The sequence below is a fragment of the Triturus cristatus genome, chromosome 7 (assembly GCF_964204655.1).
Source record: "Triturus cristatus chromosome 7, aTriCri1.1, whole genome shotgun sequence".
Lineage (NCBI taxonomy): Eukaryota > Metazoa > Chordata > Amphibia > Caudata > Salamandridae > Triturus > Triturus cristatus.
Genome location: NC_140590.1, coordinates 1,244,875,672 through 1,244,890,847, shown reverse-complemented (window position 1 = coordinate 1,244,890,847; position 15,176 = coordinate 1,244,875,672). Strand labels below are relative to the sequence as shown.

The 15,176-nt window shown below is 46.4% G+C and overlaps 1 protein-coding gene across 1 annotated transcript in view; it reads right to left on the bottom strand.

Annotated features, from left to right (window-relative positions):
* Positions 1-739: 739 nt before the first annotated feature.
* Positions 740-15,176, bottom strand: part of LOC146811710 (microfibril-associated glycoprotein 4-like) — a 55,387-nt gene continuing 40,950 nt past the window's right edge. Inside the window, exons 4-6 of the mRNA XM_085614525.1 lie at positions 7,978-8,074; positions 5,647-5,829; positions 740-2,281 (exon numbers count right to left, since the gene is read on the bottom strand). Coding sequence (XP_085470651.1) covers positions 1,992-2,281; positions 5,647-5,829; positions 7,978-8,074 — 570 coding nt within the window. The 3' untranslated portion in view covers positions 740-1,991. The remainder of the gene's footprint in view (positions 2,282-5,646; positions 5,830-7,977; positions 8,075-15,176) is intronic.

Genomic DNA, 15,176 nt, shown 5'->3' with positions numbered 1-15,176 from the left:
AATGCGGCGGACGGTCTTCCCATCCACCGCTGTACCCCCATTGTAAAATGGCGGGGGGTAAATGGAGGGCGGGCGGGGAGAGATGTCGGCTTGATCGCCACCACCAGTCGGGCGGTGGCGATCCGCCCGACATCATAATTGCCCCCTTAGTCATCAGCTGCACACTACATGTACCACAGACAATTACCGTTATAACTCAAACTTTGCTAGTTTTGACTCAGCAATAGACATAAACTTCAGGAATTTGCCACAAAACATCAAATCATCCCCTTGGAGACAGACTTTAACTGCTTGCTGACATGTACTCATGGTATTTCTAATAAAAAACTCCCTCAATAGTCCTTCACACTCCACAATTAGGGCTGGGCAGGTAAAGACAATGTGGCAAATGTCTTCCTTAAAGGAGTTACAAAGACCACATGAAGACTCTTCAGTCAATCTCCTCCAAATGGGTGAATTAAAACAAATTTGCAAATCACCAATTCGGTAACGCTTCATCTTTCATTTTGGCTTTAGACCATTCAATCCTGCTAAGTCTGATTGAAATTTAAGGGGTCATATGATCCTTTTACCATCCATGCATGGGCTCTTTTAGACAGCACAGCTTAATCCATTAGGGATCTTATCTAAAAAAACGAAATATTTTATATTATATTGCATCTTGAACTTGCTCTTTTCTATTTTTTTCACTAAAATATTCTCATATTTCTTTTACAATGTTATAATCAATATTTATAAATTTGTAATGCAATGTTCCTTTATTTGTCACTTTATTTGATTCAATAAAATCTTTATAAAAAAAAAACACTGGGAACGACAGAATTTTAGTTACAAATATCTCATAATGATTTACAAAGGTTGATGAATTTCAGTACCTTCTGTGTGATGTATGATTGATTATATGGTTAGTCTCTCGGGCCTATGAATATTGTATCTTTGTTATCCAAACAAATTAACTAGATTAAATTGAAATGATCAATGACATATAAAAAATTGCTGTTAAGCCAATGCTTCCTCATTAATTGCTACAACAAACAAATGATGGACGGAATGCTGACAATGCAGACATTCTCCCCCAGTCAAGAAATCTGGGTTAAATCCATCGCCTGGCTGAAGACGGCTGAAATGCCAGAAACCGGTCCTAGGATGCTTGTTTCCAGTCCAGGGAGGACCTGGCTTGGCAGTTCGGGCTGGACTGTTCCCATGAGGCACAGGGTCAAGACTGATTTGCATATGGCTGGGTTCAAACTGGAACGGCATGGTGAGCAAAAAAACGATGGATTTAGTCCCAGATCTCTGTACTGGGGTGAATGTATGACATTGTTCTGCATTCTGTCCATCAATTGTTGTTTTTGCATTTGTCACCCCGAGTGGAAAGGGTATGCCCAGACGTGGGTCCCTTGCTCTCCATGCCACTGGAAATCAAGCAAGCCTGGCTGAAGACGGCTGAAATGCCAGAAACCGGTCCTAGGATGCTTGTTTCCAGTCCAGGGAGGACCTGGCTTGGCAGTTCAGGCTGGACTGTTCCCATGAGGCACAGGGTCAAGACTGATTTGCATATGGCTGGGTTCAAACTGGAACGGCATGGTGAGCAAAAATACAATGGATTTAGTCCCAGATCTCTGTACTGGGGTGAATGTATGACATTGTTCTGCATTCTGTCCATCAATTGTTGTTTTTTCATTTGTCACCCCGAGTGGAAAGGGTATGCCCAGACGTGGGTCCCTTGCTCTCCATGCCACTGGAAATCAAGCAAGCCTGGCTGAAGACGGCTGAAATGCCAGAAACCGGTCCTAGGATGCTTGTTTCCAGTCCAGGGAGGACCTGGCTTGGCAGTTCGGGCTGGACTGTTCCCATGAGGCACAGGGTCAAGACTGATTTGCAGATGGCTGGGTTCAAACTGGAACGGCATGGTGAGCAAAAAAACGATGGATTTAGTCCCAGATCTCTGTACTGGGGTGAATGTATGACATTGTTCTGCATTCTGTCCATCAATTGTTGTTTTTGCATTCCTCATTAATTGCTGTCACAGGTCGGATCTTCATTTCGCTCCTCTTCAGTGAATAGTCTGGTCCGAGCCAGGAAGACCAGGTAAAACCAATTTCCAGGGCTGACTTGGGCCTAGGCCCCAGGTAACGTCCATTCAGGTTTGTAGTGCAGCACCCCTCATCGTGGTACCAGAATGCTCCCCTGGCATACTGTGCACAGTTCTGGACATGCATGTCCCGGTCACGGTCCAAAGTGGAGAACTTTGCACCGCTGTGTGGTGTTAATGAATCACCTGTGAGAATGAACACGGAAATGCACATTTGAGTTGTTCTGAACATGGCTCAACAACCTACTTTACCGTGCCTACATGCACATTTACACCCCGTTATTTCCTATTAAATTCTTACACCACATCTTGGCATAACATTTACGTCGAGTCATCCACAAAATGAACCCCCTCTAGGTGCTTAATTGTCTGGTGCTGTTATTTCTCAAGAAGAAGAAGCCCACAGTCGACCAGAACCAACTGAGCAAATTCTCACCCATCTCCCTGCTCCCCATCCAGTCAAAGTGATTGAAAAGGCTATCAACAAGCACCTCACAACTCACCTCAATGTTCACCATCTTCTAGACAACACTGAATCAGGATTCAGAAAGAACCACAGCACCGAAATAGCACTCATTGCAGCCATAGACAACATTTGAATCACCCTGGACTGATAAGAAACAGCAGCCCGCATCCTGCTCGACCTTTCTGTGGCCTTCTGTCACCTATAACAGCCTCATCAGAAGGCTCCACGAGACTGGCATACAGGGATCAACTCTCAAATGGATCTGTTACTTCCTCATGGGAAGACCCAAAGGGTCAGGCTGCTTCCCTTCACATTAAAGACGAAGAAATGTATATGCGAATTGCCACAGGGATCATCCTTCAGCCCCACCCTTTTCAACATATACATGACACCGCTCGCCAACATCATCCAATCACAAGACATCACTATTATTTACGCCGATGACACACAACTTGTCATCTTCCTGACAGACAAGACAACCACCACCAGAACCAACTTCAGCAACTGCATGACCATGGTGGCAGACTAGATGCAAACCAACTGTCTGAAGCTCAACTCCGACCAGATGAAAGTACTGGTCTTCAGCAACAAGACTTCCCCATGGGACTTCACCTGGTGGCTGTCAGAGCTATGACCAATACCCACATCCACAGACCACGCAAGAATTATCTTGGGTACATCCTAAATGACTAACTCAACATGCCAGCTCAAGTCAAATGGAGTGTGCCCTACGCAAGCTGTGAAAGATCTTTAAATGGTTGCCTCAGGACACCAGACGGACTGTCACACAAGAGCTCATCACCAGCAGGCTGGATTATGGTACCACTCTCTATTTCAGACTCTCCAAACAACTCCTTCACAGACCCTAGACCATTAAAAACACTACCACAAGCCTCATACTCGATCTCCCATGCTGCACCCACATCACACCACACCTCAGGAAGCTTCGCTGGGTCCCCATTCACAAGCAAAGACAATTCAATGTTCTCACGTACACATACAAAGACCTATGCAACACAGGACCAGAATTCCTGATCAGCCACATACACTTTCAGCAAACCAACAGACACCAACGCTCTGCCTCACTCTCACTCGCACACATTCCCCTTATCCGCGAAAGCAAAACTAAATGTTGCTCATTTGCCTACATTGCATCCAAGACATGGAACAGCCGCCTTCAACACATCACAGCCTCCTCCTCATTTCTTGAGTTCCACAAGAAGCTGATGTCCTAGCTCTTCATATAAGTATCTTGGGGACCACACACCTACACACCTGTCTAATCACCTGGACACCCTCTCAGTTGATTTGTGTGCTATACAAATCAATATAACATAACATTACTGAGCTGAGGGATGCTCATTTTATAAACCTTCGATGACTGAAAAGTTGAGTTTGTCCTACCTCACACTAGGGCCAATGCGACATTCCTCCATTTGAGCTACCTTACTTTATGTTAATCTAGCAAGCATGCTACTTTCACTGGGTTCAGAGATCTGTGCATTCTCTGCATGTCTTTAGTTTAATTCCCAGATGGCTTACGCATCCTTTCATCATATGAATGTCATAAACTTGAGTCTCATATACTACTACTACTACTACTACTACTACTACTACTACTAATACTACTACTATTACTAATACCTATTCTTCAAGACACATTTTAACTTGTGGCGTGTGCTCTATGAAATGGTACGTATTTGGATTACAGCGTGATTAAATTATCTCAAGTTCAGAAGAGTTCCTGTGACCCCACTTGGACTCCTGCAATCTCTACCGAATATACCAGAACTGGTCAAAGCAGTTGAAAGTTTGTGGTTTAATGCAGCAGCTACTGCATGCAAAGGGCAGGTTTTACCCGATACTAAGGAAGGCAGGGCTCAATTTTCCAGCCTTTCTATCCTACAAACTCAATTTGATGTATTTATCTACGTATCCGTATATCTAGATAGCACCTTTAAAATATTACTAATAATTCAGGGTGCTCATATTGTCTGCTACAGATGCACTGACCCTCAGTAAACTAGTTTAGCAGCTGCAGAGACTGCCAACCTGACTGAAGTCACTATTCTAAATTGGGCCTGCTGAAGGATTAAATTGCCCATACCATGTACGGGAAGAGCAACAATGACACTAGTACTCGCCCTCCAAGGCCATGTTCATGAATATTAATGCTTGTTTTGGGCCGGAGAATTTACTCTTCCGTGTTCACTAAAGAGAGGCATTAAGGTTCTACCTGAAGTAGACCAGTCGCCATTTTACCTTGTGGCTAACATTATTACATGCGGGTAGCACTTGTGGCGAGGGATCCTCAATAAATGGGTGTTGCTGGGGGAAGCGCGGGTGGCATTGACCTGCCCCCAGTATAAAGTGAACAAACCCAGAGGTATGACGCAAAATATGGGGGCACCCTGCAAAATGTGATGAAGGGTACAAGAGCCTCACCTATGTCACAGATTCATAGGCCTTTTGCAGAGTTGGGGGCCTCTAACGCCCTACACCCCTGAACGAACCCCCACTGCAGTGAGAAAATTGCACTGTCCATCTCTTTAAGTAACAACTCAACTGTTCAATCATTTTAACTTTTTGATTAACAATTCTAAATGATGTAAACGTCTGAAAAAACTTTCATGTTGCCTAAATAACACCTGGATCATTTTTCGAAATTCCTAATTCACTTTTGTACCTTTTAGGAGTCTGTAAATTGTTGTGATTGGTGACTTTAATACTCTTAAAAACAGTTCTACACATTGGTTAAAATATTTTGGGACTGATTCACAACAGCATACATGACTATAAGAAGTAGTACAACAGGGGTTCTCTTTTACATACTTTTACTTGGCTTTGGGAATTGGTCCTGAAATGTCCAACTCCCTATAAATAAGAGTTCAAAGAGGGCATATTCCTTTCTATGTGTACTAATTATAGAAGCGCAGTCTCTGAATATTTCGATTTTATTCTTATTTCAAATGCTTGAGGCTATTTAACAATGTCATCCTTTTAAACAGGATCAGCCAAGCAATCCTTGTTCTGGTTTTTGACATATGGGGCTCACAAAAGCTTCTGACAAGCATCTCAGCCTTACCTGCACCTCCATCACGAAACCCAGCCACATGTAGAGTGTAGCCGTCCAAAGCAGCATTGATGGCCCCAGGAGAGACAGAGAATTCAGCATAGCTGGCAGATGCGGCATTGCCCTCAAAATCCTCCAGATCAATTTTCAGCTCATACTTTCTCTGCAGGGTCAGCAGATGAATGTACTGAAGACCTGCAATGGACCAAGTAACGTCAATAGTCAGACAAGGAGGCTACCTGAATGCTGGGCAGAAACGTGTACATAACTATGATGTAGAGACGTTTGTCAGTGACACATTAAAATTTGAAATACACATAAAGGTAATGCAGAAACATTAATATCCAGGATATTCTTTTCAAAGTTTTGAAAAACCTAATCACTAAATTCTAAAATTCTGTCAGAATGCTCAGGTATTGCTAGAATACATAAAAAAATCAATATTTTGTCAAAAATGTTAGTCAAAGTAAAGTTGGGTAGTCTCCAGTAGCAGGAAAGAGTAACTGGGTGTCCTACCAGTGAAAGTGGGGTCTACTGTATGGCAGTGTTTAGAAACAGGGCCTAGAACCAGTCATAAGAGTCCTGATGGCTTCAGAGCCAACGTAGGAGACAGGATTCGGGTTGTTCTCTATCTTGAGTATCTACCAAGGGGACCTTGTTTCTAGGAGAGCCAGGGAGATGGAGGGCTGAGCTGTCTGGATTTACATGGGCAGATTCTGTTCCATCATGGGCACTCGTGACTGAACAGTCTCTCGCACCCAAAAGTAAAGAGCTTCCAGACTTCCTCTCTGACAGTCACAAACTAGAAAAAAATATGTATCTTAGTTTTTTTGCTCATTATTTCCATTATTCAAATCTTTGGTGAGGTCTTAGCACAGGCTCTGCCATGAATGGAGGCAGAAGTCCCCCCTGCATTCGAGCAAATCAGGCCCTTGGGTTAGACAGGCATGTCAGCTCCACCAAAGATGTCAATCACTGGAGGGTAACTGTTCCTAAAAAGGAAGTTAACCTATTAGGTCGTTGGAAGGACATGTGAAAGGAAATCCTATAAGGAATATCAGTTGGATAAACAGATGTCAGAGGGGGGAATTCCTCCTTGTTGAAGAAGTGCCCTCACACAGCCAAGCGGGTGTCATGCTTCATCATTGGGGTTGTTCCTCGTGGGGTGGCACTGCTGTCCTCCACGGGCTCCGCGAGATGACTCTTTGTTGGAGATCTTTTTGAGGAACGTTGCAGTGGTGAGTGTGGGTGTGTGGGGAGTGGTGTGAGTGAGTTAAAAGTATCGCACTAGTACCCAGAAAAACTTTATTCTGGGGTCCATGCGATATGGTAAAAAACTAGAGCCAAGAGAAATACTCTTGATCTGATAGTCAGGGTTGGGATTATTTTCCTTTTGCGTATCTCAGTGCTTGTGGTGATAAAAAGTAATGGTATCAGGTCGACATGTTTCACGCCAATTGTGGTCCCTAGTGGATCCAATCGCGATTCTTCAGGCCCGTGCAAAGGTAAAATGTATGAAGTGAGGTACAGGGGTTTGAGATGGCGACACTCAGTACACTCTTTAGTAATACATAGATTCAGGTGTGGTCAGGGCAACTCTGCACCTGAACGGATTCAGTTTAGGGAAGCCTCATCAGCGTGGAGCACGACTTTGAGAAGTATATATTGAGTTTTGCAGGAAACAAGCTTATTACCTGCCCACCACTGCTCACTCGCTGGTGGGAGGGAGGAGAGCTACTTCTGCTTTTAACCCAAAGAGACTCCATCCACGTCAACTCCCAAAGGCACTGGCAGCAGGTTTCTTCTCTTCAGACACTCAGACTTTCACCCAGAAGTAGCAGTACAACGAAGATCCCACAATTCCTCTCGCCTCAAGAACATCTGCTTTTGGCAACAACCTTCACTCTAGGCTAGGGGGGATCTTGATTTCTGTACCAGGCAATTTCTGACTGCGTGGGTGGCTTCCAGGGTGCAATGAAATATGAGAATTGCTGTGCATATCATATGGACTATACTAAGCAGACAGCTGTGTAGTTCTAGGATTCTCCATGTTGAAGAAAATGAATAGGCACCAAATAAGTCCCCCATAAGGCCTTCCTCCTAGATCACACACTGTGTCAGAGGATCAACACCCAGAGCCCAGCCTCAGTAAAGAATGGGTGGGATGTAGGTCCCATTGACCCTGGTTAGGGCTCGGCAATGTGATGTGCTGACCGGCACTCACAGTAATGAATCTCGATGGGTGTCAAGAACACGTCTTCAGCCAGGGATTATACAAAGGAAGGGATATTAATAAAGAAAGATTGTTAGCTTCTATTGACAATTTACAGCCGCTGTACCTACCTAGCCAGTACTCCCCATCAGCTTGACCAAATCCATGCCTGTAGTCACGCCATCTTCGATAGAAATCCAACGATCCATTTAATCTTTTTTGGAAGACCTAAAAGAGAGAGAGTGCAAAAGGGAAGATGAAACATGGTCTTGTAAGACTGTGGAGAAGAGTTCACTCAAGGGAGGATAATGAAGACAGCACTTGGGAAAGATCATTATAACATGGCCTTAGAATACTTGGTCATTTATAAAGAACACACATATAAGAAGGTGCGTGCCCAGAACAGTTTTCTAATAGGAACCGAGAGCCAGATGTACAAAGCTTGTTTTTGTTCGCAAACAGCCTGATTAACAAAATCAGGCCTATTGAAAAATGCCTTTTTTAATTTGCAAAGTATAAAGGTCCAATTAGTGATTTGGTAACCTATTCCAAAATCACAAATTGGGTTTGCAATTTGGTATTAGGAAGGGGCGTGCTTCTTAGTACGGATTCGCAGTGGTATGTGTGAAGGTTTTGCAACCGAAATGCAGTCGCAAAACATTTTACCCCCTACTTCAAGTAAGTGGTAACCCATTCGCAAATGGGAGGGGGTTCCCAAGCGAAACCCTTCCCCTCTGTGAATGTTTGTAAAAACAGTTTTTAAGAGCAGGAAGTGAGCCCAAGGACCACTACCTCCTTTCAAAAACTGAAAAGAAAACTTTAATTTTTTTTTTTTTAAATGTATGGCTGCATTTTAAAAAAAAACATTGCTTTATTGAAAATTAATCACAGACATGGTTATCTGCTGACCCCAGCAGGCCACCATCCCTTTGATTTTTGCGATTCCCAATAGGTCACAAACCAAGACCTAGCTCATGAATATTAATGAGCTAGGTCTGTTTGTGACCCACTGGAAATCGCAAAAAAATTCAAAGACACATTTGTACATTGGTGTTTGCAATTACCAAATAGCGAATCGTAAAAATTCGCTATTTGGTAATCGCAAACTATTACCAACGTAGATCTGGCCCCAAATGTAAATTTTTGATCTGTATGGTTAATAGGGGAAGGGGAAGCTGACATAGCTTGAAATGTTTTCTGGATACCTGTTGATTAATAACTCAGATAGATTAGCAGGTAGTTCCGAAGTTTGATATCAGTAACCAAGGGGATTTTCCACTTTCAGTGTTTCATGGCCATGAACAAACTCTAAAGGTTCATCCTTAGTAGGCCTATGTGTGTGTCACTGAGCGCAAACAGATTTAGACTTTTAGAATGGGGCTCGTGAAGAATGTTAGATTTATTTATTATACACAACATTTTAAATGTCACTCTTAGGGGTACTGCCCAACACCCCAAAAACACCTCTATTCATCCTACTCACAAGGTCATTGTGGCCTTGGTCTCTGTGATTCTAAGGCACTATGACCATGGGCTTACATAACCATTGGCCATGGTCTTACATACCCATAAGCAAATCAAGCTGCACATAAGCATTGCTAAATTGGTAGTTTGGGTAACTTTCTTGCACCCTTTAACAAATTATAATTGGAGAAAGTAAATAAAAAAGAAAGAATGATGGTTGCTGTGTGGAATGACTTCTTCCTGCCCTGCATGCTGGGGAATAATCTTGTTGAGGTGAGGATAGCGGAGACAGCCCACCTAGAAAGATCTCAGATGGAGCGATCCTCTGAGGGGAAAACATCAGATGACAGTGCTAACTAAAACTCAAATCAAAAAACATACTCATCAGGTACACAGGTGCCCAAAAATACCTGCACTCACGCAGCAGGATCCTGAGCTACAGGACTTATTGGCTGCTTTAGATCCCACATGCAGTGACCTTTCTGTACTCATGCACTCAGCTGGATAGTCCAAAAGTGAATGCAGTGCAGCACTCCGGCTTCCCAGCCGACCCCTGCCCACACCACATCTTCAACAAAGCAGACTCCATCATCGCACCCCAACTCCGGGACATCATCAACAACTCCTTCGCATCCGCCACATTCCCGGAGAGCTGGAACCATGCGGAGATCAGCGCCCTCCTGAAAAAAAAACACCGCGGACCCCACAGACCTCAAGAACTTCCGTCCCTTCTCGCTCCTCCCCTTCCCCGCAAAAGTCATCGAGAAAACCGTTAACAAACAACTGACCACCTTCCTCGAGACAAACAGCTCCCTCGACCCATCGCAGTCTGGATTCCGAGCGAACCACAGCACCGAGACCGCCCTCATTGCAGCCACCGACGACATCAGGACCCTACTTGACAACGGTGAAACCGCCGCCCTCATCCTCCTCGACCTGTCGGCCGCATTCAACACTGTCTGCCACCGCACCCTGACAACCCGCCTCCACCACGCCGGGATCCAAGGTAAGGCCCTGGAATGGATCACCTCCTTCCTCTCCGACAGAACTCAGAGAGTCCGCCTCCAGCCCTTCCGTGCAGCGGCCACCAAGCTCATCTGCGGCGTACCACAAGGATCCTCACTCAGCCCTACCCTCTTCAATGTCTACATGAGCCCCCTCGCAGCCATCGCACGCAAACACAACCTCAATATTATCTCCTACGCCGACGACACCCAACTGATCCTCTCCCTCACCAACGACCCCGCCACCGCCAGAGCCAGCTTCCAGGAAGGAATGAAAGACGTCGCAGAATGGATGAAGCTCAGACAAGACGGAAGTACTCATCCTCGGACCATCCCCCTCCGCCTGGGACGACTCCTGGTGGCCCCCTGCTCTGGGCACCGCCCCCAAGCCCACGGACCACGCTGGCAACCTGGGTTTCATCCTCGACTCCTCCCAAACGTTGACCAGGCAAGTCAACGCCGTTACATCTTCCTGCTTCAACACCCTCCGCATGCTCTGAAAGATCTTCCGGTGGATCCCCACTGGAACCAGGAAGACAGTCACCCAGGCCCTCGTCACCAGCCGACTGGACTACGGGAACGCCCTCTACGCCGGGACCACCGCCAAACTTCAGAAAAAAACTCCAGCGCATTCAGAACGCATCTGCACAACTCATCCTGGACATTCCCCGACACAGCCACATCTCTGCACACCTGAGAGACCTGCACTGGCTCCCCGTAAGCAAGAGGATCACCTTCAGACTCCTCACCCACGCACACACGGCTCTCCACGACATGGGCCCCGAATACCTCAACACCCGCCTTACGTTCTACACACCTACCCGCCAGCTCCGCTCCGCCAGCCTCGCCCTCGCCACCGTCCCACAGATTCGCAGATCCACCGCCGGAGGAAGATCCTTCTCCTACCTGGAGGCCAAGACATGGAACTCCCTCCCCACACCCCTACGACTGACCCAGGACCATCTCTCCTTCAGGAAGCACCTCAAGACCTGGCTCTTCGAGCAGTAGCGGCACCCCCCCCCCCCCCAGCGCCTTGAGACCCTCGCGGGAGAGTAGTGCGCTCTATAAATGTTACTGATTGATTGATTGATTGATTGATTGATAGCTCCCGTTTCAAGCTTTTTGCCAACCAGCGTACAAGGTGTCCCTAGACAGGCTCCTCAGAATCATGAAAACAGGAGACAATAGTGGCACAGCTATATTTCCCTGTTCTACCACCAAAGTAGTTGACACAGAGAGGTTTTTCTGGACTGGCCCGACTTACCAGCTGAGTGGTAATTTTGGAAGGCAGACAATTGAATCATTTGTTCCAATTTCAGTAGTTAAAGGTTCCCTTGTGTGAACCATACCTCAAGGTACCCTGAATCTGTGACTTTGAGGAACACATCTACTCCTTTATTCAGTTCTTCACATAAGTTGGGAAACCAGATTTTTCTGGCCTGGGAGAATCACCAAAAATGGAACCCAAGAGAACCTAAAGAAGAAGGCCTTTGAGTGTCTCTCTTGAAAATATGTACAGCCCTTTGTAATTTACTCCTTCAATAGCTTGTTCTGTGTGGTGTGATAACCACAGTCCCATCCCTATCTTTAGCAGAGTCACTATATGCCCTTTGTGAGATGCGGGGCAGTAAGGGTAGTCAATGGAGTTCCATCAGGATGGGTGCGATGTCATCATATTTTTTCTGGTCCTGGATGAGAAGTTCTGCATCGTGGAGGATTCCCTTAATTGGTAACTGAAAGGCGATGTAGATAGCATTACCGCTGTCTAAATGTAAGAATATGAGAGCTTGAACAGTAGTTCCTATGTCACTTTCTGGAAGAAATGGTTTCACTTTCTTTAGAAGAAAGAACTTTTGATTTTTGGCTTTGTGTTCCTTAGGGGTGAGGTTCCTGTCCAGGGTGAACCCAAGTGACTTGCCATTCATTGAAATTTGGAGTTCGAAGCAGTCAATGTTCATGTCATTGAGTCAAGTTTGTGCTGTTTCTTGTTCTTGGCAAATAACAGGATTTCTGTCTTGACTTCATTGAGCTTCAGGTAGACACAGGTCCTCCCTGAACCAAAGCACAAGCAAACTCAGGTTCGGTTTCACCCTAGTTAGGACTAACCAGCCAGGTATAGCTTGGTTTCAGTGACAGTGTTCAGAGGGCCGAAGTCTGGACATACCCATCTCACTTAAGGCGACACACTAAAGTATTCTGTAAAGGGATGGATAGAATGCTTGAATTAATCTCTGGTAATAACTCGGGGCGCATTCCAGTTCATTGTTATTCTGCACTCCATGCCACCTCAGTTTGGACCCAGCCATATGCAAATCTGTCTTGATCCTACTCCAATGGAAGAAGTTCAGCCTGAACTGTGAGGCAAGGTCTTACCAGAATACAAACAACCCTGTTTCACCCTAATTAGAGCTCATCAGCCAGAATCAAGCTATGCCTGGCTGGACAGATCTAATCGGGGTGAAACCGGTCCTAGGTTGCTTGTGTCCTGGTTGAGGGAGGACATGACCTGTCAGTTAAGACTGACTGCTCCAGTTGAAGCAGGATCAAGACTGATTTGCATAGGGCTGGGTCCAAACTGAGATGGCATGGTGGGCGAAAAATTATGGACTGGGATGTGGCTCGGGCTATTGCCAGTGGCTGAAATTAATTCAAGCATTCCACCCATTTCTTTGGTGTTGCTACAAGTGATGTTTGCAACGGGTATTGCCAGACTAGCATCCTGTTCTCACTTTAATACTGGCATAAAGCTATACCTTGCTAAAGAGCCATAATCCAGATGAAATAAATCCTACGTTGTTTGTGTTATAGTTCAGGGAGGACCTGGCCCGGACGTTCAGGCTGAGCTGTTCCCATTGAAACAGGGTCAAGACTGATTTGAATATGGCAGGGTCCAAAATGAGGTGGCATGGTGGGTGAAAAACGATGGACTGGGATGCGGCCGAAAATGATTGCCAGTGGCTGAGATTAATTCAAGCATTCCATCCGTCACCTTGTTGCTGTCGTGTTTCTCTATGAGTAGAGCACTAAGCTGTTCCAGGTAGAGGCTGAAGATGACAGGGGACAGTATGGAACCCCAAAGGGACTAAGCAGGCAAAAGGGAAGTTTTGGGACCTAGAAGTGCCCCTCAGTGTGAAACTGTCAGACTCCCCCAAGCGTTACCTGTGGCTTGCGGAGAGATTTCGCAGAGGGGACATGGGCTATCGTCCCCATACCCACCTCATTCGTAGTTGAACGGTCAACAAACTAGGATAGAGGGGGGGCAGGGATGGTAGCTAGTGATCTGAGTGGTGTCAGGGTGGAGTAGTGGACGTCCCTCTGATGTCAAGAACCGGGAACGCCAACTGGACCGGAAGACATGAGGACACCCGTTACCATCAACATTGGCCACCTGTGACCGTTCACATGCAAACACACATATTTGAGACGAGTACCTCAGTATAGTTTTCTGAAGGTCTGCTACCATCAAAAGGAAAGGAACTGTAGTCTTGCCAGGAGTTAACGCTCCTGCGCTTTTCAACATACGTCACTGGCAAAATCAGCAAGCACTCCAGCGCGGTAAAAAACAACTATGGGCAAAATCAGCAAGCGCTCCAGCGCTGTATAAACAACCATGGGCAAAATCAGCAAGCGCTCCAGCGTGGTACAAAACAACTGAGGGCAAAATCAGCAACCACTCCAGCGCGGTATAAAACAACTGAGGGCAAAATCAGCAAGCGCTCCAGCGCGGTATAAAACAACTGAGGGCAAAATCAGCAAGCGCTCCAGTGCGGTATAAAGGAACTATGGGCAAAATCAGCAAGCGCTCCAGCGCGGTACAAACAACTGAAGGCAGAATCAGCAAGCGCTCCAGCGCGTGATCAAAAGGTACACACGGTAATTACAGCTAGTGCTCCAACGCGCCTTGCTATGACGTGGCAGGGCTTTAGGCGCTCCAGCGCGGCAGCAATGCTCACTGTCTCGCGCTCCTGCGCGTAAGCCTGGTTCACAACCCAACATACGCTTCAAGCACTCCTGCGCAGCAGTGGCGGTAATGGTCTAGTGCTCCAGCGTTTCAGCGCGGGTGACAAGTACCTGAATCAGGCTCCAGAGGCAGTTTCTGAGGAAAACATCGGGACAGGCATCGGGAACGTTAATCCGAAGCGCCGTACCCGGGGGAAAGCCGTAGCTGATAAGCGGTTTCCCCCAGAAACGCTGATGAAGTCCCGCTATTTCCGGTGAGAGACTGGACCGCTCATGGCAGGCACCGGAAGTGGGTATGTCGTGTATTACGCGCGCAACCCTAACACGCACAGGCACAGAACCCTGACACGCACAGGCAAACAGGTCAGACGGACCATGACAGCACGCCCGCCCAAAACAAACCCCCATTCCATAACAGCAGGCTCACATATGGGTAGCAGGGCGAGGACTGAACGGGTGACGGATATGCGAAAGGGGCTCCCAGGACCTCTCCTCCGGACCGTAAGCCTTCCAGTCAACCAGGTAAGAGAGCCTCCCCCGGGTACGACGGGAATCAAGAATAGCCCTGACCTCGTATTCATTGTGATCATCCCTAAGAACTGGAGCAGGAGGAGAGGACACCCTACACTTTGGGTGAATGGGGCATAGAAGGGAGACATGGAAAACGGGATGCAGTTTCATTTGGGGAGGCAGCAAGAGCTTCATGGACACACGGTTGATCTCCTGATCAAGAACATACAGACCCACGAAACGGGGCAACAGTTTCTTGGGGCCATGCACATTGAGGTTTCGAATGGAGAGCCACACTCTGTCCCCTTTCTTGTATGCGGGTTCCGGTGTCCTGCTGTCATCCGCGTGCTGTTTGTAATACTCCTTGGCCTTGGCTAGTTCAAATCGGGTTG